The sequence below is a fragment of the Varanus komodoensis genome, unplaced genomic scaffold, assembly GCF_004798865.1.
Source record: "Varanus komodoensis strain SLA01 unplaced genomic scaffold, ASM479886v1 scaffold12, whole genome shotgun sequence".
Taxonomy (NCBI): Eukaryota; Metazoa; Chordata; class Lepidosauria; order Squamata; family Varanidae; genus Varanus; species Varanus komodoensis.
The window spans coordinates 16,536,910-16,559,234 of NW_025335349.1; the positions used below are offsets into that span (position 1 = coordinate 16,536,910).

General features: G+C 40.4%; 1 protein-coding gene and 1 long non-coding RNA gene across 3 annotated transcripts in view; one reads left to right on the forward strand and one right to left on the reverse strand.

The window, feature by feature from the left end:
* Window positions 1-4,498: 4,498 nt before the first annotated feature.
* LOC123019158 lies at window positions 4,499-17,220 on the reverse strand. The gene is made up of 2 exons (XR_006413869.1): window positions 17,163-17,220; window positions 4,499-4,646 (listed from the first exon to the last, which is right to left on the reverse strand). It is a non-coding gene; the product is annotated as an uncharacterized LOC123019158 (long non-coding RNA).
* OXR1 (oxidation resistance 1) overlaps window positions 17,221-22,325 on the forward strand; it is a 70,313-nt gene continuing 65,208 nt past the window's right edge. For both annotated transcript variants that reach the window (XM_044421780.1, XM_044421781.1), the window contains exon 1: window positions 17,221-17,504. In XM_044421780.1, the coding sequence (XP_044277715.1) occupies window positions 17,360-17,504 (145 nt within the window). In that variant the 5' untranslated portion in view covers window positions 17,221-17,359. The remainder of the gene's footprint in view (window positions 17,505-22,325) is intronic.

Below are 22,325 nucleotides of genomic sequence, written 5' to 3' on the forward strand. Positions count from 1 at the left end.
TAGTAGTTTTGTCTCTATGTGGCAGCTGTTGAAAAGTTGCATTTGGGACTCTAACCCTATTTCTGAGACCTTTTGACTTTGCTTCTTGACTGTCCCGACAGGAACATTCTTTCTGCATTCTTCCCTAATATCTCTGGTTTCAGTTCACATTTCTTCTGGTTCATCATCAACTGAGCTCAGTAATGTTATAATAATAATAATGATAATAAGAATAATAATCCAAACTACATGTACAGCTGATATAAATGCACATTATATGATTCACTGACTCACCATCAATCATGGTGGATACACTTGATGTGGACAGGAATGTCCAAATGCAACAAGGTGCAACTACAGCTAGATTAAAGATATGACCAAAAAATTGAGAAAGCTCATGATATATTTTACATGTTTAGATTGCTGCCAGCTGAAGGATAGATGCATTCTTAGGAGCAAAAGCAACTGCCAATCCTTCCTCAAACACTGAGTTACTCATTTTTAAATGGCTATCTCATCTTAACGTGTGTGGCAAATAATGTTCACTATAGCAATCCTCAGGGAGGGATATAGCTGGACCTTTGTATACTTATTTGGAGGTAAGTCTTGCTGGGCAGCTTCACATGTAATGACAAGAAGACTGGCTGGTTACTACGATTCCAAAAAAAGGGGGGGTAAGGGGGAGTGCATACAGTTATGCATGGGAAAAGAAGATGGCTTGGATCCTTCTCTCCCAGTACTAGAAACCACATAATGAAGTGGAAGAGTAGAAGATGCAGGACAAAAGAAAGACTTTCTTCACACAGTGCATAGTTATAGAATTCACTACTGCAGGATGTATTCCATATTGGACATTTTAAAACAGAGTTAGTCAAATTAATGGAAAATAATTACTTATAGTTCTTGCCTCCTGTATCAGAGACAGAATCTTTTCAATACCAGTTACCAGAAAACAGGAGCAGATGTGTGCTATAGTGCTCATGACCTGCTTCTTGGGTGCTTGGTAGGTCATGGTGAGAGCAGAACATCAAATTCAATCAATCTTTGGTCTGATCCAGCAGCAATGTTCTAGTTTGATACATTTGAAACTTTGAGTAGAAATCCAACCAATATTTATTTTCCTTCAGTTTTACAATTTCCAAAACAGCTTAACATCAATGAGCAAAAATGAAAGTGGTAGAAAAATGAATCAAAATATCTTTAAAACATCAGCACACCAATGCATATGGACAGGTAAAACCAACAGAACAATGCAAATCCTGGGCAGGAAATAACAAGTAATATTCTAAAGATGGAATACTACAACTGAAAAGGCTCATAGCAGGGTCTAGAAGACTGGTTGACTTCACTGTGCAATTGACAGCTGCTCAGGTTCATGAGATATGCTCACCCTGTTCTCTCCTGGCTCTCCCTTGATGAAGGATGGATTGCTGTCTATTCATATGCTGTATCTCAGGATTTTCTGCAGCAAGTAGAGGGTTTCACAAGATAGCCTATAAGAGGAGTGAGCAGAAAGTAGTTCTCAAAATGTTTCGACTCAACCCTCTGCTAGTATAGCCAATGGACAGGAATGCTGGGAACTGAAGTCAAAAATGTTTGAAGATCTACTTTCTGCTCCACCTTTGGCCTATAAAACCCCTCTACCAAGGATATGATTTTGTGATATTAACTAAGAGTGTATGGGCCATGTATTGCTATTCAGAAAGCATGGACATTTAGCAAGTGATCTGCCTAGCAAATTATAGGCTTCCTAGCCATCTAGCTATCTATCTCCTTCCACTGACTGTTAAGGAAAATCTGCAGCTACTGTGGTCTATTTACCATTTCCTATCCAGCTTTCCTTACATTCCATCTCACAATGATACAAATGTATTACATCATCTGTGAGAGTTTCAAAGGTGCCTGAGGTTATGCTTCAATTATCTTGAAAACTGTAAAGCATTACCTTGAAAATTTCTGCTGGGGAAGGGACACAGAATTTCCAGGCCCTATGAGATCAACTTGTTCCATTCTCTTCTAGTTTACATGGTTGAAACTCTCTCAAGCATCCCTTTTTTCTTGTGAAAACACATCTTCTGAAGACCTTTCCTCTTAAAGCCCAGTTGAGCAGACATCTTTGTGGGAAGGCAGCTATGAAACATTTTGCTATATAAAGCAACATGATGTTTTGCCAAGAAAGTATCAGTTCTTTGTTGCTGATCATCCTCAGTCGATAGACATTTAAATTGTGCAAGCATTGTCCATGTATCCCCTCTCTCCATCCTAGTGGAAGATTAATGTTGGAGCTCAGATGAGCAAAATTATAGAGGAGGAATACATATTTGGTTTATTATTTCTTATGACAGGGCAAATATATGTGCATCTAAATGCAATGGATATATATTACATTTAGAGACAATGGACACACAGAGCAAACACATTTTAAACATTTAAAAATATATTTTACCTTTAACGGAGGATGCCTGATATGGTAAAGCAATTGCATTTTACTTCAAAGGCCTCAGGAAAAATAGAAATATGCTATCAAGCAGGCATAACGACTTAGTTTTAAAGGGTAAAAATTGAACAGAAGACAAACTGTGGATCTGACAATATAAAAATTGAACATGGCTAATTTGAAATGAGACCATTACATGATTTATTTGTGGCATTACCCTTTCATGCTGGGTGCTAATATAAAGGATGCTTGAGGAATCTGCTATAGTGAATTCAGGATATGAACTAGCTAATCCATACCTCCTAGACTAATGTATGGATCAGAATATAGCTGTCCAGTAGATTTGGCACTTCTCTGAAGGTTATACTTCTGAGCTCAAAATGTATTTCAAGTGTTGTGTAAAAAGCCATCCTTTGGAGAAAATAATCTAGAAACACTTACTTTTGTTAAAAGTACATCTAGAAATGCTTATTTAAATGTATATTTTGAGCAGATTTTAATGTGGAAACAGCATAACAGAATTAGTGAATACATGTGAAATTGATGTGATCCATCAAGCTGTAGCTACTGTTTTCAGTGATTTCTTTCCACATGTTCCTTCAGTCTGCAGAAATCACAGACCCTAACCCTAACCCTTATCTGCTAGGAAAACACATTAATACAAAGAGACAAATTCAAACAAATTATCTTTGTATTAGGAGACAAAAAGGGTCCTCTTGCTGGTTGGGTATGGTCGGGTATGACTGTTCATATGTGCCTGCAGTCTCTGAGATTTTTTTTGCATATTTGTCCCCCTTCAAAGAGATAAATAGAAGATTAGGCCCAGTGGCTTCTAATTCCTTGCAGGACACAACTCTAACAAATCCTCCTCCTAACCTGGGAACGTCCTGAAGCACGGTGCTATCTTTGAATGTCCTCTGCCAGCTCTCCTCCCACCCCTCTTTGTGTGTTTTGTCTGGTAAGGCTTTCAGCTTCTGTTACAATGCAGAGGCAAAACAAAGCGGAAGGCCTTTTCACCTCCATTCCTGATGCATCTCAGATCATTTTCACAGGTCCAGACCTGAATACTCTCCCCCGCAGCATCCTGCTGCTCATTACAATTGCACAACAATTTGGGTTTCTGGATCCAGCACAATTTTTGTCCCATCCCCTCCTCTGGGAAACAGCCCAGGCTGTTTCTGCATTTAGCACTCACAATCTTTGCATTATTAAAGCAAACTGGAGACTGTCTGTTTTGCTGCTTCAGGGTAAATTTTAGTATCAATAATGGACCTAAGAAGGGTGGAATGCCTCAGTGCATTATAGAACTAACTGTAACTAATTCAGTTAGTTCTATAACCACACATGTTTCCTGTGGCTACTGTTGGAGTCACTCCAGATGGGTGACTAAATCACCACAGCACAGAGGGCATGTTTCCTAAAAAGGAAAGAGCCGTCCCACTCCTCAAAGCATCTCATGTGAACTAGAAGCGAACAGCACCAGCAAAGCACTCAGTTTGCAGCCTGACGCTCGAACAATTAAAATGTAGAGCTGTCCTTTGCCAAAGCCAGCATAGCACTTAGAGTTTCTTATTCTCAAGAGATCTACAGAAATGTTCCACCCACAAATTAAAGGTATGTTTAGTTTGGATTTTCTTAAGGATTAGTTGTGATATTTAAACAACATTTGATGTTGAAATCCTATGCATGCTTATTTAGATCTAAGTCCTAGTGAAATCTGTAGGATTTACTTCCAAGTAAATAAACCTAGGGTTAGGCTGTACCATCAATAATAGGACAAAGTCTCCATCCTCATTTAGTTGGACCTTTTTTCTGATTGTGGTTGGGGAATGAGGTGACACGCTTGAGGAGGGGAGAGGTTCTTAAGGTTATCAAGGGAGAAAGAGGATTTACAAACTCTGAAAGACAAAACATGATGATGATGTGTGGTTCCCATGTCTTTCCACTGGAAAAAAAGGATGGCTGCTTCCATTTGGATTCCCATTTCCAAAGCACATGGAGTTGTGCTGCTAGCTGGCCCTCAGCCAAGGTGCAGAGGTGTTGTTAAATGTTAAAGAAGGAAGCTCTTGAGCCACCTCATTATGAATTTTCAAGCACTTTATTTCCTCATCCCCAGATTGGCTCCATTTCCTTCCTCCCCAGACCTTGGCAGATTCTTCACCTCTAGAAAGACCAGTGAACATCATGCATGGAATGTTTGGCTCAGCTGTAGTCATGAATTCCTTTCACTCTGCAGAAGAGGGAGATGAGATTAAGACAAAATATAGGTGTGAGACCTGACCAGGTGTATCCAGCTAGACCCTGTCAGACTACATATTTCATCTCAAATGTCATTGCATTTTTCAGATTTTCCGCTTTGTGGGAAACCTTTCGATATTCAGTTATCTTCTTATCTAGGGATGTCTGCTGTAGAATCCATGTATGTTGCTAAGGATTCTGGGACATATTCCTAGGTTACTGCATGGCACTGCCCAGATCTATTGGCCCTAACACCCAGTTATTTTAACTGGGACAGAACAATCAGCCATTGTTACTTTTATAGACAATGTAATTGTTTGGTAGGCTGTCTTTTATAGATACTGAGGAGCCTTGGCAAACATCTGAGGAACTTCATGGCTGCTCAAAATACTGTTAGAAAATCTTTTTTGTATCTCCCGATACCATCATCACCTGTAACTGCATTCTGTTCTTCCAGTCCACTGTACTCTGCAGTACTTTTTCCAACGGTCACTATTGACAGTTGATACTGCTGGGGAGGAGAATTGTTCTATGGCCTGAAGGTAAAGGAAGATCTACTTATCTCCTGGATAAACCTAGAGGGTTTTAGGAGAAGGTCCAAATTCCAGTAGTAGAGCACATGCTTTGCAAAAGGTCCCAGAATGGATCGCCAGAATCTCCAGGTAGGTCTGGGAAACATTCCTGCCTGAAACCCAGAAAACTAGTGTCAGTCAAGCAGTCAAAAGAAGGATGACCTAGTAGCAATTTTCTGTTTCAAAAGCTCCAGAAATACCACTACTGCATCCAAGCTAATCAAGAGTTCAGCCTTAATTAGACTAAGTGTCACGAGATGGAGAATTGTTTTAGATGTGGGGACCAGAAAAAATTACTGATCCCCTAAATCTAGCAGCTACTTAAATCTCTGTCCAGCATTTGTGAGGTAGAGAAGCTTGTTAGGGAGAAAATCAGATATAAAAGAGAAACATGGTACTCAAAGTCATTAGAAACCTTGGAGATTATTTTTAGGTGAAACACTAAAATGGGTCAACAGAACCCAAACTAGACACTATGTAGTAACTGGAAGAAAAAAATGTTAAAAGAATTAGTATCCACACACCACCACACATTTTCAAATGTCTCTATGTAGATCTATATGTGCAAGAATATCTTGCTATTGATAGACTGAAAACCAGTAACATTTTCCAAATTAGAATGGATATGTTTAGCCTTCCAAAAGTGGGTGAAAGCAAGTACTGCATGTAGTAAAGAGTTATCAGAAAGTTCAAGGTGTTGTGGGTTTTTAAAATTATGGATTCCTAGGGGCTAGACTCAAGCTGTTTATAGACTGTAGATCACGTTGTGCATATTCAGACTGAAGCTAGTCATAAGATCATGAGAAATGAGTATGTGATTACTGTTGACACGTTCTTTGTCTCTGAGATCTCTAAACTCAAGACTTCTTACAGTCCATGTGATCGAATACTTTACACCTGCAGAATATTTTATCAAGGCACCCTGGGAATTTCAAATTCAGTGCTGTGGGTAGTTTCTATAATGTAATTATTTTGACAGTCCTTCCCTCCTACATCTCCATCCCATTAAACACCAGCTATGTACCAAGCACCATATGGACAACAAAATCAGTTTAATGAGAGAGTAGATTAAAGTCATTGCCCTCTAAATATATAACCTTGCTGTCTAAAATTAATAACAACAACAACGATGATGATGATGATGCGCTAGGGTGGCATAGCTAGAAAAGTATTTACAATTACACATGAGTTTGTGCATGTGTGTGTGTGTAATTTCTGCCCTGAAACTGCTCATGGGACTCAGTGTAGCCATGTGGTAGGTGGTCTCCAGCTCTCATTAAGTCCTAGCAAGCACAACCATGGAGAGGGATAGTGGGAGTTAGAGGCCAAAGCATTTGTCAGGCCATAAGTTGTCTATCTCTGGTAGCATAAAAAGTACTTCCTCTGCTGGTATTATCCTCAGAACAACCCTGTGAAGTTAATCCAAATATGTGTGCAACTGGTCCAGGGCACTTCTGAGTTTTAACTATGTGTCCTCTGTACCAACATATCATTCTAGCCATTACATCAAAAGCTGGAGTGGTAATGACTTCTGTGTCTTCTAAAATAAGGGATCAGAGTCATGGGATGAAGGTAAAATGTCACCTGCAGCCTTCACACACTTACTTGGGAGGAAGCCACAAATTAACTCTGGGAAAATGGCTGGTTCTACTGTCCATCCCAAATGGCACTTGTTGAGTACATTAAGGGCTGTTATCTGAATTTTCAGCTTCAGGTGCTCAAATCCTTGATTGCCATAATATGGGACTTTCTTCCAAATAAATGTTGAAAATCAAACTGCAATCTTATTTTTACTTAATTGAAAATAAGTCCTTTAGGATCACAGAGATTTACTTCTAAGAAAAGACAGCAAGGGATAAATGATTAATTACCCAGTAATTAATTGATTAGTTACCCAGTCACCACTAGAAGCTTCTCCTCCTGTACTTTCTGTGGAATTTTGCAAGAAATTCCTCCTACCCATTAGTCAGCCCTGGAATTCCTTAACAGAAAAAAACTACACGTGTGGTATCCTAATGTTCAAAGTTCCAGGCAGCCATGCCCTTTTTTTGGATATTCATAACATTCCTGACAATTCAGCCTCTCTGAGGCAGTCAGCATTCAGCCTGTTGTGGTCACTAAGTTTACTGTTTGGTGGAAGCAGTTCCGCCCCTCATTGGTTTTTCCTCTTACAGTTTGGGAGTTTGTTATCACAACACATTTTAGGCTACTTCCAAGCCTACTAATACTTGCATGAGGAAAAGGGCAGCTTATACTAATCAGTGATATATTGATCAGTACTATTTCAAATAAATACAGTTGAGAGATGTCTAAGGCAATCTGATGCACATGTATGGGATTACATCCCATAAACCTGTGAAATTTATTTCTAGGCAAACCTGAATAAGCTTGCTCTGTAATCTTATGTACACTTTCTTGGGAGAAAGGCATGGCAAGCATAATGGAATTGAGTTCTGAGTAAGTATAAATAGGATTTGGCTGTACTTCTATGCACAGTTACCTGGCAAAAAGTCCCACCTAACTCAGTTGTTCTCAGTAAACAGGATGAGATACAACTGTAGCTATTTTAGATGCTTAATACTTAAAGCAGCATGTATTATTTAGTTCCTATACAAGATGCGAAAAGAGTAGCAAACTTCGTTATCTAAGCAATAACATCTGACAAGTATAAGTTTTGTTTTTTTGCTTTTAGGCTCATTAGACTTCTTAACAGTAAAATCTGAATGCATGCCAAACAGAATCTTCTGGGACAGCTAACTGAAATGAAATATTACACAAAAAATGACTCTTAAATACTCATTGCTACAAAAAGCAGACCTTGAGTCTATAAGAATAATATGGAAAGATTTGTGACTGAACTCCTGTGGGCACAATCCTTTGCAAACTGGTCCTGCAAAATGGATAGATTGAAGCCGACAACTGTATTCTGATTACTTGAGAATAATCCCCTCTGAACACAGTTGAACTAACTCTGAATAGTGAGGCGTAGAATTGTACTTTCAATTCTTTTTAAGGCTTGTTTCTAATAGGTTTTTCCTACAGACAATATTTGTTGCAAAACCTTTCCTTGGAATATAAATCTAAACACATAATATGTTGGGACATATTTTTAGTCTGAATGGGGAACTGAATTTTATTTTACATTTTTGTGTTAGTGATTTAGATGTTTTAAAATTTTCACATAAAAATAATATAATGAACCCAAGACACTTGTAGTGGATGGCCTATAAACACTTTTAATAAAGATTTTAATGAACTTTGGTATAGATGATTAGTGGAAATGAAGTAAATACAGTTGGAGTTTCACAGACTGTCATGTGACTGCAGATAGCACATGTAAAAGTTTCCGATCTAGTTTATATAAGGGCATTGATATAATTAAGAACTGCACAAAAGCTATGCCTAATTCAGCTAAAAAATGGAAACAGCTGCATAACAGAGGTGGATGAAGGAGAAACTTCAGTATATTCTAGATATGCTTCGTGGTGGTATCAGTCTAGACTTGGAATTTTTGTTATATTCATCAATCTAGTTCTCAATACTACTTATATCTCCACATATTTAGCATATCCTGGCTTTCTAGTTTCTCTCATACAGGGGTGAGCAACTTCAGTGGCTCCAGGGACCAATTTCATCTCTCTGGAGGGTACACTACCAATTTTAAGTGGTGGCTGTGCCAGACCAGTTTGTGGTGTGCTGTTACATTTCAGTGAAAGCCACAATGTAGAGTGCACAAGTATATGTGGACCTTAGGCTCTGTGCTGCCCACTCTTGTGGGTGCTTATAATCCACCTTTATCATAGCACAGGTGCCTTCCATGGCATGGAATACCTTCTTCCAGTGTCGGCTGGTATGCCAGCTATGACCCTGCCAAGACAGAGATAGCCTGACTTCAGTAATCCCTGGCCTGGTGACCTCTCGTGTAGACTACTACATTGCATTGTATATGGGACTGCTCTTGAAGACTGTCTGGAAACTTTAGCACAAACAAAGGCTACTGAATGAAATCATGTGCAATGATCACATCATTATAGCCTCTTCTGTGACTCCCAACTATTTTCTGGACCCAATTCTTGATGACCTATAAAGCCTTTCACAGTCTGGAACTAACTGAAGGCACACCTCTTCCCATATATTTTTTTACTCAAGCCCTGAAATTATCCTTTGAAAACCCTGCACTAAGTGTTCCTACATGCTGAGGCTTGGCAGGCAGCTGACCTTTTCAAAAGTAGCTCTCCCATTTTCCTAGTTATCAGCAAGTACATAGAAAGCTGCTTCGTATTGAGCCACTCCAGTGTCAGTTTGATCCAGTATTGTCTACACTGATTTTCCTAAAATGTTGGAGAGTTGCTGACAGATATTTTCCAGTCATATCTGGAGCTGCCAAGGATTGAACCTGGGGCCTTCTGCATGTAAAGTATGTGCTCTACCACTGAGCCACAGCCCCTCCTAGAGGGGACCCCCTGGCACCTACTATGCTATATTTGGCATTGGGCAAATGTGTTTTCATTTTCTTAGGCAATTTTAACTTGTGTATCTCCACTGTTACACTGTTCTTCCAATGCCTTTTTCTAGCCTCCTGCTTTTAATTGATTGTTGTGCATTTCCTGTTTTAACATCAATTTTATGTGTTTTTCCCATTGTTTATCACCCTGAAAGCTTTTAGCTTTGGCTTGCATATAAATATTAGAAATAAATACATTTCTTTGTTATTCTGTGCATTTCTGTATGCTATTTTAGATTATATACAAATGGCATATGCATTAGCTGATTCATGAGGCAGCTTCGTTCTGCAGAGCTTTTTTTAGTAGCCATGGAAATGTCACTCTGCATTAAAAATCAACTACTTCAAGATTCATGATTGCCTAGAACACTTCTTTTTGCAGCCAAAGAATGGGCAACTTACAGAAAATGGGAAATGCTTGAGAATTTTAGGTACTATTGCACTTGACTCTTAAAATGCATTGTTGTTATGTGCCAACAAGTCATCTCCAACTTACGGTAACCCCATGGATGAAAGCCCTCAAAACGGCCTGTCTGTGACAAAATGGCCTGTCTGTGACATGCCAGCCCAGCTTTTCTAATTTCAGAACTGTGGCTTCCTTCATGGATCCAATTTATTTATTTATTTTTATTTTTCGATTTATATCCTGCCTTTTTCCTACAAAGGGCTCAAGGCAGCTCACATCATTCTCCTCCTCCTTGCATCATTCTCCAATCCATCTCATGTTTGGTTTTCTTCATGCCTTTGACTTTCCCCACCATGATGGTCTCCAGTGAGTCTTGCCTTCTCATGATGTGTCCAAAGTGTGGAAGTCTCAGGTTTGTCATTTTTGCTCCTAGAGAAAGCTCTAGATTATTTGATCTATGATCCACTTGTTCATATTTCTGACAGTCCAGCATATTTGGAAATAAAATGCATCAGTGAAAACTAACTAAAATTAGATTTGTCTTCACATTTTTTCAGAAATTCTCTTTTCCCTTTTCATTTTTATTTGATATAATTTCACTGTGTTATTTGAGTATTACATAAATCATAGTCTTGTTGGGCTCTCTCAGCAGTGAATGAGTTATGTATTAGGAGAGGATCGACTGCTGAGATAGGCAGCATTTCTGATTTCTGGGCTGCATTTGAGAAATGGTTCTGGACACCAGCAGAAAACATCTGTCAAGGGAGGCAAGGATGAGCATAACGGTCAATCGCTGTACAGCCCAGCATCAGGACGACAGATGCTGTGTGCCTTCACAACTAACCTCGACTATACTTACACAAAGGGCAGAACTAGAGATTTATTTTATTTATTTTTGATGTATATATCCTGCCTTTTTTCCTACAAGATTGTGCGACATATTCAAGCTCCTAAGCCAATCAGTAGCCCCAGAGAGATTTTGTTTAACTGCTCCCTCACTCAGATTGCCACACACACGGTATTCCTGCCTTGCAGTTTTCAATGTTTTTCTCTATCCAAATCAGAAACAAATCCAGAAAAACTTTGCAAGAAAGACTTAGCAAATGTGGGAGAAATTAAGTACCCTAAAGCAAGGTTTTCATTACCCCAGCAAATAATAGGACTGTGACAAAGAATTTGCTGTGAAAATATTTAGTTATCTAAAAACGACCTTGTTTACAATGTTTTAGTGTTTTTTACTGCTTTTAATATTCTTAGCTTTTATTATGGCAGCATTTTATTGTTTTAAATTGTTGTATGCTGCTTTAATGGCTTCTAGTGGGCAAGGCAGTATTATAACTATTAAAAATAAGTAATCAATAAATAACATAGAAATGATCAAGGAATACTTAGATGGAATAAGAATGTACAAATGTCCAGGACCTGATGAACTTTATTCCACAGTTATAAAACAGCCAATGGCAGAACTCTCAGAACACTCTTATTGTCAGTCAGTCATAGAAAACAGGAGAAGTGCCAGATGACTGGAGAAGAGCTAACATTGTCCCCATCTTCAAAAAAAAAAAAAAAAAAAGGTGGGGTGGGGTGGGGGAGATGAACCGAGGAATTACAGACCAGCTATGACATCAGTCACTGGATAAATTCTGGAGAAAATTATAAAATCAGTCTGCAAGCACCTCAAAAGAAAATGCAATGATTATTAAAGCTATCATGGACTTGTCAGACTAATTTAATCTCATGTTTGGATGGGGTAATATCCCAAGTGGACAGTGGAAACACTGTAGACATAATCTGTCTCACCTTTAGCAAAGCTTTTGACATAGTGCCTCATGACATACTGATAAGCAAACCAGCAAAAAGTGAACTAGATAGAAAAACTATTCGGTGGATCCAAAATTGGCTGCTGTATTAGACATAAAGAATGTTCATCAATGATACTTTCTCAAACTGGAGAAAGTAACTAGAAGGGTGCTGCAGAGTTTAGTCTAGCCCAGTGTTTTTCAGCATCTTTATTAATGATTTAGATGAAGTACAAGGAATGATCATCATTTGCAGACAATACAACATTGGGTGGAATAGTGATTAAGATCCAGGACCATCTTGAACACTGGGCTGAGAAAGCAACAAAATGAGATTCAATAGGGAAAAATGCCAAGTCCCCACCTAGGAAAAAGAAGCCAAATTCATCCATTGAGGTGGGGAATATGTGGCTCAACGGAACTGAAAATGAAAAATAACTTGGACTTATTGGAGGTAAGGAGGATAGCTAATAAGATGGGTCTTTTCAGTAGCTGCACCCCACCTTCCAAGAGCAATTTGCCTGGCGTTCTTGTATGCTCTCTTTGGTGCCAGGCAAAAACAACCCTATTTTCTAGGCATTGTAATAACTGATTTTATCTTGATAGTCTTTAATCAATTGCCCTTAGTGGTATGTTGTTTTTATGGTCACTGCTTTTGTATTTTAACTGTTTGCTTTTGTTATTGCTAGGATATTTTTTTTAACTGTTTGCAATCCACAGAGGGCCCTCAGGCCAATTTGGCAGAAAATAAGCCAAATAAATAAATGTGGACAACAGGCTAAATATGAGCCAGTAATGTGATGCAGCTGCAAAAAGGGCAAATACTATTTTGGGATACATTAATATAAGTATTACTTCCAAATGACAAGAATAGTTCCTCTATGCTCTTAGTCAGACCTCATTTAGAATATTGTGTTCAGTTCTGAGCATCAAGGTTTGAGAAAGATGCAGAAAAACTAGAAAGAGTCCAGGAAGACAGGAAAAGTGATCCCAGTTTTGGAAACACTGCCCTATAAGAAGAGTCTGAGAGAACTGGGTATGTTCAGGCTAGAGAAGAAAAGTTTGGGGGAGGGGGCATGTTATCACTCTATAAATATCTCAAAGGCAGTCACAAAGAGGAAGGACAAGATCCCTTCTTGATCACACCACAGTGTATGACATGGAATAATCATCTCACGTTGTGACAAACCAGGTTCAGGCTGTATATCAGGAAAAATTTCCTAACTGTCAGGGCAATATGACAGTGGAACCAGTTGCCTAGAGAGGCCATGGGCTCTCCCACACTGGAGACATTCAAAAAGAAACTGGGCAGTCATATGCTTAGGACGGTGTAAATTGGTGTCCTGCAACAGTAGGGGGTTGGACCTGATGGCATTCCTGGTCGCTTCCAATTCTGCTATTCTATGCACTCTGTCCAATGCTGAAATCCAATTTAGTTGCTACCTGCCAAGAAAATAACTCCAGAAATCCAATCAACACAGGTTGAGTGTATATTTCCAGACCCATTCTAGAGAAATGCTGTTAACCTTTAAATCCTAAACGGTTTGTGGCTAGGCTATCTGAAGGAATGCCTTGCCCCATATGACTCCATGTTCAAAGGAGATGGAGATCTTATTTGCCTAAAATCTATTATCCTTCCGGGGCTCAGAGATAAGCCGGTGTCCTTACATTGCTTCTTACTGATTTGCATATGACCCTATAGTGCTCCTTTCAAACAACTCTTAGAAATATGTTTTGGGTAACTGTTTCTTAATGTTTTGATATTGCAGCTCTGATACCAATTAGGATTAGTTTGAATTGTCCGTGGTGTGATACAACCAATGTTTTGGTATAAGTTGCTGTTTTTAGTGTGCTATAACTGACTTTAAAATGGTTGTTTGCAAATAGTGCTATTTTATTAGGTTTTTTACATATATAATCTGTCTTGTAAAAGCTATGCCTTAAACCAGGGAGGGAGAACTTGCAGGCAGTCCCCATATGGTCTGCCAGTTTCTTCTGCAGTTCCTACCTCTATCCTAGCAGGTTTCTCTGATCAGTTGCCTTGTCTCTGGGCAGCAGGAAAAAAGTTCGTATGTTTCAAAAGCTTCTCACTGCAGGAGAGAAGGGGCAGGGCCTAAGGAGGAACCTGCTGAAGCAGAAATTCAGCAATTGAAGAGTGGGTGTGTGTATGTGTGGGGGAGGTGTTTGCATCTCTGCCTGCCACATAATAGTTAATGCAACCAGCCCATGTTGGCCCTCCTTTTCTGACATTCTCTGCAGCAAATTAAAATGTACTAGCAAGGTATTTGGGATGCAGCACCAGCAGTTACTTCTGTCCTGTTAGAACATGGTCTCTTTTGCTGAAGAAAGCATGAAAAAGGATGGCCACTCAAGCACCCTTGTGAAAGTTGTCTTTACTGCATAGCCAGAGAAGCTCTCACAGACCAGGGTTCTAGTTATTACAAAGAGAATTACTGAGGTCAGATCGCAATATTTAAATTTGCTTTGCCTCAGCAGTATACATGGCAGAGAATCTATATTTTGAATGTTGCTTCTAAGATACACACTTGTAAGAGATCCACCCCGCTCCCCTCCACACACACACTTGTGTTTGAATCATTTTCCTCAGATGCTTGAGTCATGTTTACTGGATGCAAATTCTTTAGTGGAACATGCTGCTCAGCCATAAACCTTGACTGGGCAAATCCAGAACTACCAAATACAGTGTATGAGAAGCACAGCTCTTCTATAACAATGTAAAGCAAACATACCAAAATTGCTCACATACTCTACCCCAGACCTGTGTGTAATAATGGATTATAATACTATCCATTGTTAGTTAAGCATGTGTGCATGTACACACACCTAGTCATGGATCAAAGACTAAAAGTTACAAGCTGGTTTAGAGACACGGAATCAAATATATGTGACTCAGACAAGGAACAGCTAATTCAAATTTGGGGCTTTGCTGCCAGGTTCTATGCATATTTATTCAGAAGTATGTCACACTTAGTTCTTTGTGCCCTATCCCAAAATAAGCATGCAAAGAATTGTAGTTGGAAAATAGCACACAGTGGACAAAGGACTGTAGCTGTAAAAGAGTAAAAAACCCTTTATGTGCATAATATTTTCCATTTATCAGTTAAGCCACAAGCAGCCCAATTCCTGATAGCAGAGAGAAGAGGGATTTCAAACAAGATCTGACTAAACTGAATTCTTGAAGAATAAAATTTCCCAAGAATATCAATGCTTTCAAGTCCTTTACCACTCTCACCTTGAGAGAGCCTTTAAAAAATCATTTGGCTTTAACTCAGAGAAAGACAGTATCTCATTATATTCTATGTAAAATCATACTGATTTTTAGCCACCATGAAAGACAACAGGAAAGTTCATTGATGGAATACATTTTTAAATTCACAGAGGAACCTTGCTGGATCAAACCAGAATTCTGTATAGTCAAGCATCATTTTCCTAGATATCAGATACCATTGGCTCATTTTATATATAATTGGCCAGGGTCCCACTGCAAGCCAACAACAAACAGTAGCTTTTATTGTAAGTTGCCTTGAGACTTCGGTAGTAGGTGGCATATAAATGGGAGTATGAAAGAAAAAAGACAGACGACAGACAGAATACGCAAGCTAGAATTCCTGGTTTTATAAATGATCAGCCCAAAATGATAAGATAGGCTTCCCTAGAACCTGGCTTATTGTGATGAGTCCTTCTACAAACTCTGTTTTGAGACTGAGCCTAAGCTGTAGACATCATGGCCAGAACATCTGGTCTAATCTTTGTACTTTATGTCCTTTCCATATTCTACCTTTTGGCCTGATGAAGAGACCTGGAAAACAAAAAAGCTTGCATACTCCTTTGTGCGTTTTGATTGGTTCCAATAAAGGTATTACCCAACAGTATATTCTGTATTTATTTTTAACCTGGGATGTCTCTCATAAACCAAAAGGCCTCAGTTTGAGTAGACCTATGTAACTTCATTTATCTGTGCATCAGTGTACAAAAACGAAAGTCTCTGTGGCCCTTTAAAGGAAAACACATGTATCCTGGCATAAACTTTCACGGATCATAGCATTTGTACATCTGATGAAGTAGATTACAGTTCATGATAGAATATTCTATCTATTTATTCTAGAATAAAGGCATAATTCTATGCAGTGTTTTTGTAAAAAAAAAAAAAAAGGTGCCGGAACTCACATCCCGGCCGGCAGTAAGCACACACCAATCCCAAGCCATGAGCAGCGTCCCCAGCAGCTCTCTCTCACTATCAGATAGCAGACACAATAGCAACCTGCAGGCACTATGTTAATGAAGTTTGCTGCTGATCTGCTACAATTCAAAATCACTTCGTAAAATCCATTGAAAAAAAGGTGCCGGAACGCCGTCCCGGTGCGTTCGATGACAAAAAAAGTCCTGATTCTATGAATGCTTAGACAGAGAAAGAAGTCCTACGACTACAAGGCTAAATGTGTTAGTCTTGGGGTTTTTTGCTGCAATAAACACTTTTTTATTTTATTTATTTATATATATAGCGATTTATATCCTGCCTTTTTCCTACAAAGGGCTCAAGGCAGCTTACATCATCTCTCCTCCTCCATCTTATCCCCACAACAACAGCCCTGTGAGGTAGGTTGGGCTGAGAGTCTGTGACTGGCCCAAAGTCACCTCCTATGGCTCAGCAGGGACTAGAACCCAGATCGTCTGAGTCCCAGTCCCGTGTTCTCAAGCACTACACCACACTGGCTCTTACTTTTGCTGTAAAAAGCCTGTCTATCCTGTGGAACGAGTCTGTACACACAAAGAAACGCTCTCCAGTGCGTGGCCACGTTAGTCTATTACTCTGTATATTTGTATGTATATATGCATGTACACAAACAAGGTATGTAATCATCAACGGCTGCACGAAAAGTCCGAGCGGGTAGCGAGATGGGCGGGGGGGAGCCGGCTCTAATTGCCACTCAACCCTGAAGCTCACGGGCTGCCTTTGCGCCAGCCTGACACGCCTCCCAATTGACCTCACAGGAGTCTTGTGAGAATAAAATGGAGAGGATCTTATCTAAATCGCCTTGGCTTCTTTGAAGGAGGAAAAAAGTCGGATATAAGTAAAATTAGCCAAGTCTAAGTAAAGCCCGGGCTTGCTTCTTGCAGCCCTCGACCGTGCCCAGCGCGCGGCGGGCCCTTTAAGGGAAAGAGCTTTGGGGCGGAACCTGCCCTAAAGTTTTGCCCAACTTTTTACCGAGCGAGTGAGCTGCCTGGCCTGGCGAGGCGAGGCTGGACGGCGTTGCTGCGTATGACACCGCCGCGTGAGACGGAGACGCCCCTTTCTCCGCCGCTGGCAGCCCCCTGAAGAGCGCCGTGGCGTTCCCGCGGCCGGCTGGCGGAGCGCCGTAGAGTCGCCCCTCGGGGAAGTCGCCGCCGCCGCCGCCGCCCCGCATGGAGTACCTCACCACCTTCACGGGCAAGAGCGGGCGCCTGCTGAGGGGCACCGCCAACCGCTTGTGGGGCGCCGTGCCCGGAGCCGGGAGCCTTCGCCAGGTCCGCTTCGAGGACTCCATACATGAGGGGGAGCCCCCGCTAGGTAGGGCCCTCTCGGTTGGCAGGGCAGTCGCGGTGCTCGAGGGCTGGGGAGAAAGTTCGCCCGTCGGGCGGGGCTTGCCGGGGACACTCGCCTCCCTGCCCGCGGCTGCTGCCGACGCGTTGCAGCCCCCATAACGCATTTAACTCGGGAGTGTCGCGTGAAGGGTTTCCTAGCAGTGATGGGGCGTGGAGAGTTTGAGGGTCAGTATTGGGCTGAGGAGGGATCTGGAGTAAGCGACGGAGGACTTTGCTGTGAAAGTGAGGAAGGCGACGTGGACTTCAGAGTAAACTCTTGAGTTCGGCGTACCGAAACTGGAAGACCCGCCCCCCTCAGTCTTTTATCCATCTTGACTGCAGCTCTGTGCTTTTCCAGGCTTGGTTGGAAGAAGCTGGCTGGGAAGGGTCGGAAGCGTTCAGCAAAATGTTTTGGGGAGCCCTTTCGCTCCTCCACACTCCTATAGTGGGCGCAGCCCTGTGTGCAACCTTACGAAGAGACTTTTGGCAAATTGTGTTAGGCCTGCTGGGTGCTGGGAGAGGCTTGCCCTGAAACAGCCACTGCCATCGCTCACGTTCCTGCCCTCCCTGTCTGGGCGGTGCAGCTGAGAAGAGAGGGCCTGCTGAGGTCTGCCGCTACCATCATGCCTTGAATTAAGAGAGCCAAGATATGCAACAGGGCAGAGGGGACGGCCACCTCTGAGGAGTATAGGAAGCTGCCCTACACCAGGTCAGACCATGCGTCTGTTTGGTCTAAGATTCTTGACACTGGTTGGCAGTGACTTTCTAGAATCTTGCCTCCCCCCCCCATTCTATCTGGATGTACTGGGGTTGAATCTGGGGTCTGCTGCATGCAGAACAGTTCTCTTAAAATCTCAGCCATCTTTCTAAGTGGGATCTTTCCCAGGGATGTGAGTCCCACCTGTTGTACAGACAAAGAGGGGCCAGTGACAAAAAAGCAGCCCTCGGGAGTGGCTGCTGCCCCTGTATCTGAGTTGGACAAGTGACCATTTTAAAAAGCTCATGTTTTGATCAGTTGTCCTCTTCCCCTGAAGCTTTGACCTGTCTGCCCATCCTTTTTCTTTGGATGATGGAGCAAGAAGGCTTGAGCTTAAGCATGGCTGGAGGTGGGGGAAACCCTTTGCAGCATTGGGTTGCAAGTGAGGTTACTCTGCTCACTTGTTTGCTGGCTCCCTGAATGTTGTGGAGGGGAGGGCGAGCTTATTGGACTCAGACTTTGCCATTGCACCAGTCTATATGGTGCAGTGGAAATTGCCTATGTGGGTCATGCCTCCCTCTAAGCTGGGTCATATCAGTGAGTTTACTATCATTTTATTTCTGAAGATTTCCTGGGAAACAAAGTCAAGAGATACAACCATCAAATGCAGGGGTCAGCAGACCTAACTGTCTTTTAACTCTTGTGCAGAAAGAAAGGGGGTTTTAAGCAGATGTAGCTACGAGAAAATCCAGTTCCTTTTTTCCAAAAGCCCTGTCTTGCCCACGTTTTGTCATCCCAAGAAAAAAGAGGATAATAGTAAGATATATCAAAAATGTTGATGTAAATTGGAGGTACTAAATCAAGGAAAGGATTTCAGTCATGGATTATTTCGTATTATTTGGGTTTATATGTATTTATTGGATTTTGACTTGTAAGCCGTCCAGAGACCTGCAACATATTGGACGGGGTAAAAATACTCAAATAAATAAATAAATTTCTCCCCCTCTTTTTTATTAGGTATGAGGGCAAGAGGAGAATAAGTATAAGGAGTAATTTGTATTTTACTGTTTATAAGCCACTGTACAGGAGGGAGTTGGGACAAATTGGGAAGGCAGAACTGCGCAATGTACTTAGGTGAGTAGCTTGTAAGTGCAACAAGTCACTGATAGAAGAACATGGGTTCACTGGAGATTAGACTGCTTTGATTTTGCTTGCATTGGCCCAGCATCAATTCTGCAAGTGCAGTGAGAATTTGATGGCTGTTTGCTTTTCTCTGAAGTGGAAATGAGATTCCATTATTTTCCTCTGTGCTCCATTTTCCAGGTGTGAGGAATGTAGCTGGCTGTTGGGCCACGCTGCAAGTACCCCAAGTTGCTTTTCCATTCACCTGTAGGGCCCTCAAATGTTTGTTGGTGATGCGAACATTTTTGTATAATAGGCTCACTTGTGTGTTGATTTACTTCCCATCTTTAGAAGAAGAAACATAGGAAAATGATGAACTATAGAGCTTGTCCAGTATTTCAGGTGTCTCTACTTATCCATAAAATGCCTCACTGATCACCTGTGTATCTAAGATGGTAGAACCCTGTAGGGATATGTTCCTTACTGACTTATGGGACACATCAAAAATGTAATGTATGGGTGAGCTATGTCTGTTATTTCAAATATGAATCATAAAGGTCCACTGTTTCCTGTGGAAAGCTCAGATACACATTTGGCTGCAAACTTTGGCTTCCTGGCAATGTATAGGTAGAAAGACCAATGTTCTAAAAATGAAAAAAATGTGATAAGATTTGTTCTGGTTTTTTTAAAAACTTTGCAAAGTTGGGGTTTTCAAAAACAGAAAATAATTCTTGCTGCATGTTGTAATCCACTTAAGGAGACCAGGAGAATTGGGCAAAGGGGAAAGCAGACAATTCTTTAACCTTATTTTGGTTTAAAACAAAAATTTGTAGCTTCCTTATTTTTGAAAATACCTTTCAGGTGGAAGTAGACTTCACCAAACTAGAGTAGTTGAAAAAATTGACCAGCTGTTAGTTTTTTTCTATTCTTTTAGGCTATTCATATTTTGAGTCCAAAGGGTATTTATCATGAAATAAGAACCAGTTTAATTATGTAGCATGATTTGTTTTAATTAAATAGCATGTATAGTCATACAATATTAAAATGTTTTGGGGAATGGGTTAATGGAATTCATTTACCAATGTCATGTTTGTCCAGGAGTTTCTGTAAGATTACTGGGCAGATACTCTATCCAGAAGATACTTGGTTTTGTAGTTCTCAAAACTGTGAATTTGTGTCTACAGAGATCACATGCTTCTTCACAGGAAAATGTTATAAAATAAACATACAGAATTGAGAAAAAGACCTTAATCTCATTGTTCCTTTGAACATCTGCTTCTTACTTCTGAACTGCTAAGTTTAAAAAAAGCAATGAATAGAAAAAGATTGTTGGGAGTAGAATAGGTCTGCATAAGAAGCTAAGTGTGAAGAGAGAGCAACAAGCAGTTAAAAGGAAAGTGTGAAATGTTTTGAGCAGAATACTTCATAAGTCTTTGGCTCTTTTTGTGTGTAGCCTGAGGTTCATCCTAATATTCTTTCCTTGGAGAAAACCTATAATGACAGCAGGCCATAAAAGAGACCCCAGCTCAGGAATGTTGTAATAAAGTTCCTCTGGCTGTTGGGAAGGCATGCATGCTTGCAAATTATGTAGAAAGTCATGATTCATTTTAGTCTTACTGACTAGTGATTTAACTCAAGATTTTAATCAAATCCACTCGTGTATAGAGAAAGATTGCTAGCTAGGGGAAAGTGCTTAGGAGATACAATGTCAGTGACTATGTTGATAAACCCTAGTTTGGCTGAAATGAGAGAGAATTTAAAAATCAAAGTGAACTGTAAATAAATGCTTGTTTTATGAAGAAGATGTGAAGTCACTGAATGGCCTGTTTGTTCCCTTTAAGATTTGTGGGACACAAGACCATGTGGGCAGAATAATATCAATTTTCAGACTCAAGATATATACTGTACTCCCTTGTTTGATTTACAGAAGCAGATTTCATGTAATCTCTACTTGAAGTGCATGTGGGCTGAAGTTAAATACTTGCAAGATCAAGATGCATTTTATTTCCCTTTCCTCACATTATATCTAAATCTTAACATTTAAGATTGGAAAGTCAAGAGCTGTTACTATTTCCCTAATATTCCTCAGTTTTCCAATGCTTTCTTTGACTAAATTACAGTTTGTTTGCTCTGGCCTTGCGGTAATAAAATGCAGTAGTATGCTAATGATGGTTCAGGATAGTAAAGCCGTAAGAATTATTTAAAACAGAGACAGGACCTGAAGAACAAGAGTGAAGTACAGGCTTTCCATGGGAAGTGTGGAGAACTGGTGGAAGATAAGTGGTCTGACTTGGTAGAAGAAATAGGAAAATTGTAGGATGGTATGCCTGCATACACCAGTTGGTGAAGAACTTGGGCAAGTCTTATGCTCCTTCTTGAGGAATCCTGTGGACAGTTGCTTTACCATCCTGTGAATTGAGTGCTGGACTAGATGGACGCTTTTCTGATCCAGTAGGGCTTTTCTTACGTTTTAAACATTTTACATTTTCAAATATAGAAACATTACATCCAGAAACAGATCTGTTCAGTGACATTGTGGAAACACTCCTAGAATGATTTGGTCTCACTGGTTTATGCTGAATTTCAGTTAGTGTTGTATACCATACTTACAAATCCATGATTTATATTACTGTATAATATACTTCTGTACTTCTTTTCTCTTTTAAAAATCTTTCTCCTCTGAAGGTCATGCAATATTTGCATGCATTTGTACAAGCTAATCTGGTGAAGTAAGGGATTGGTACTGAAACCTTTCCCTTTGATTTGCCATTGAATGACAGTGTTTGACTAGGAACTTTTGTGCATAGGCCAGATTGTATATATCTTATAGAGGTAGCATAGACTGGGCTTACACTTACCTGATTTAACTGGATGCCCATCACATGGATGTTACGCAGGCTTGGAGGCGTGAGGGGAATAAGTGCATGAGTGAAAGGTTGCAGTGCTGTATTATTATTATTATTATTATTATTATTATTATTATTATTA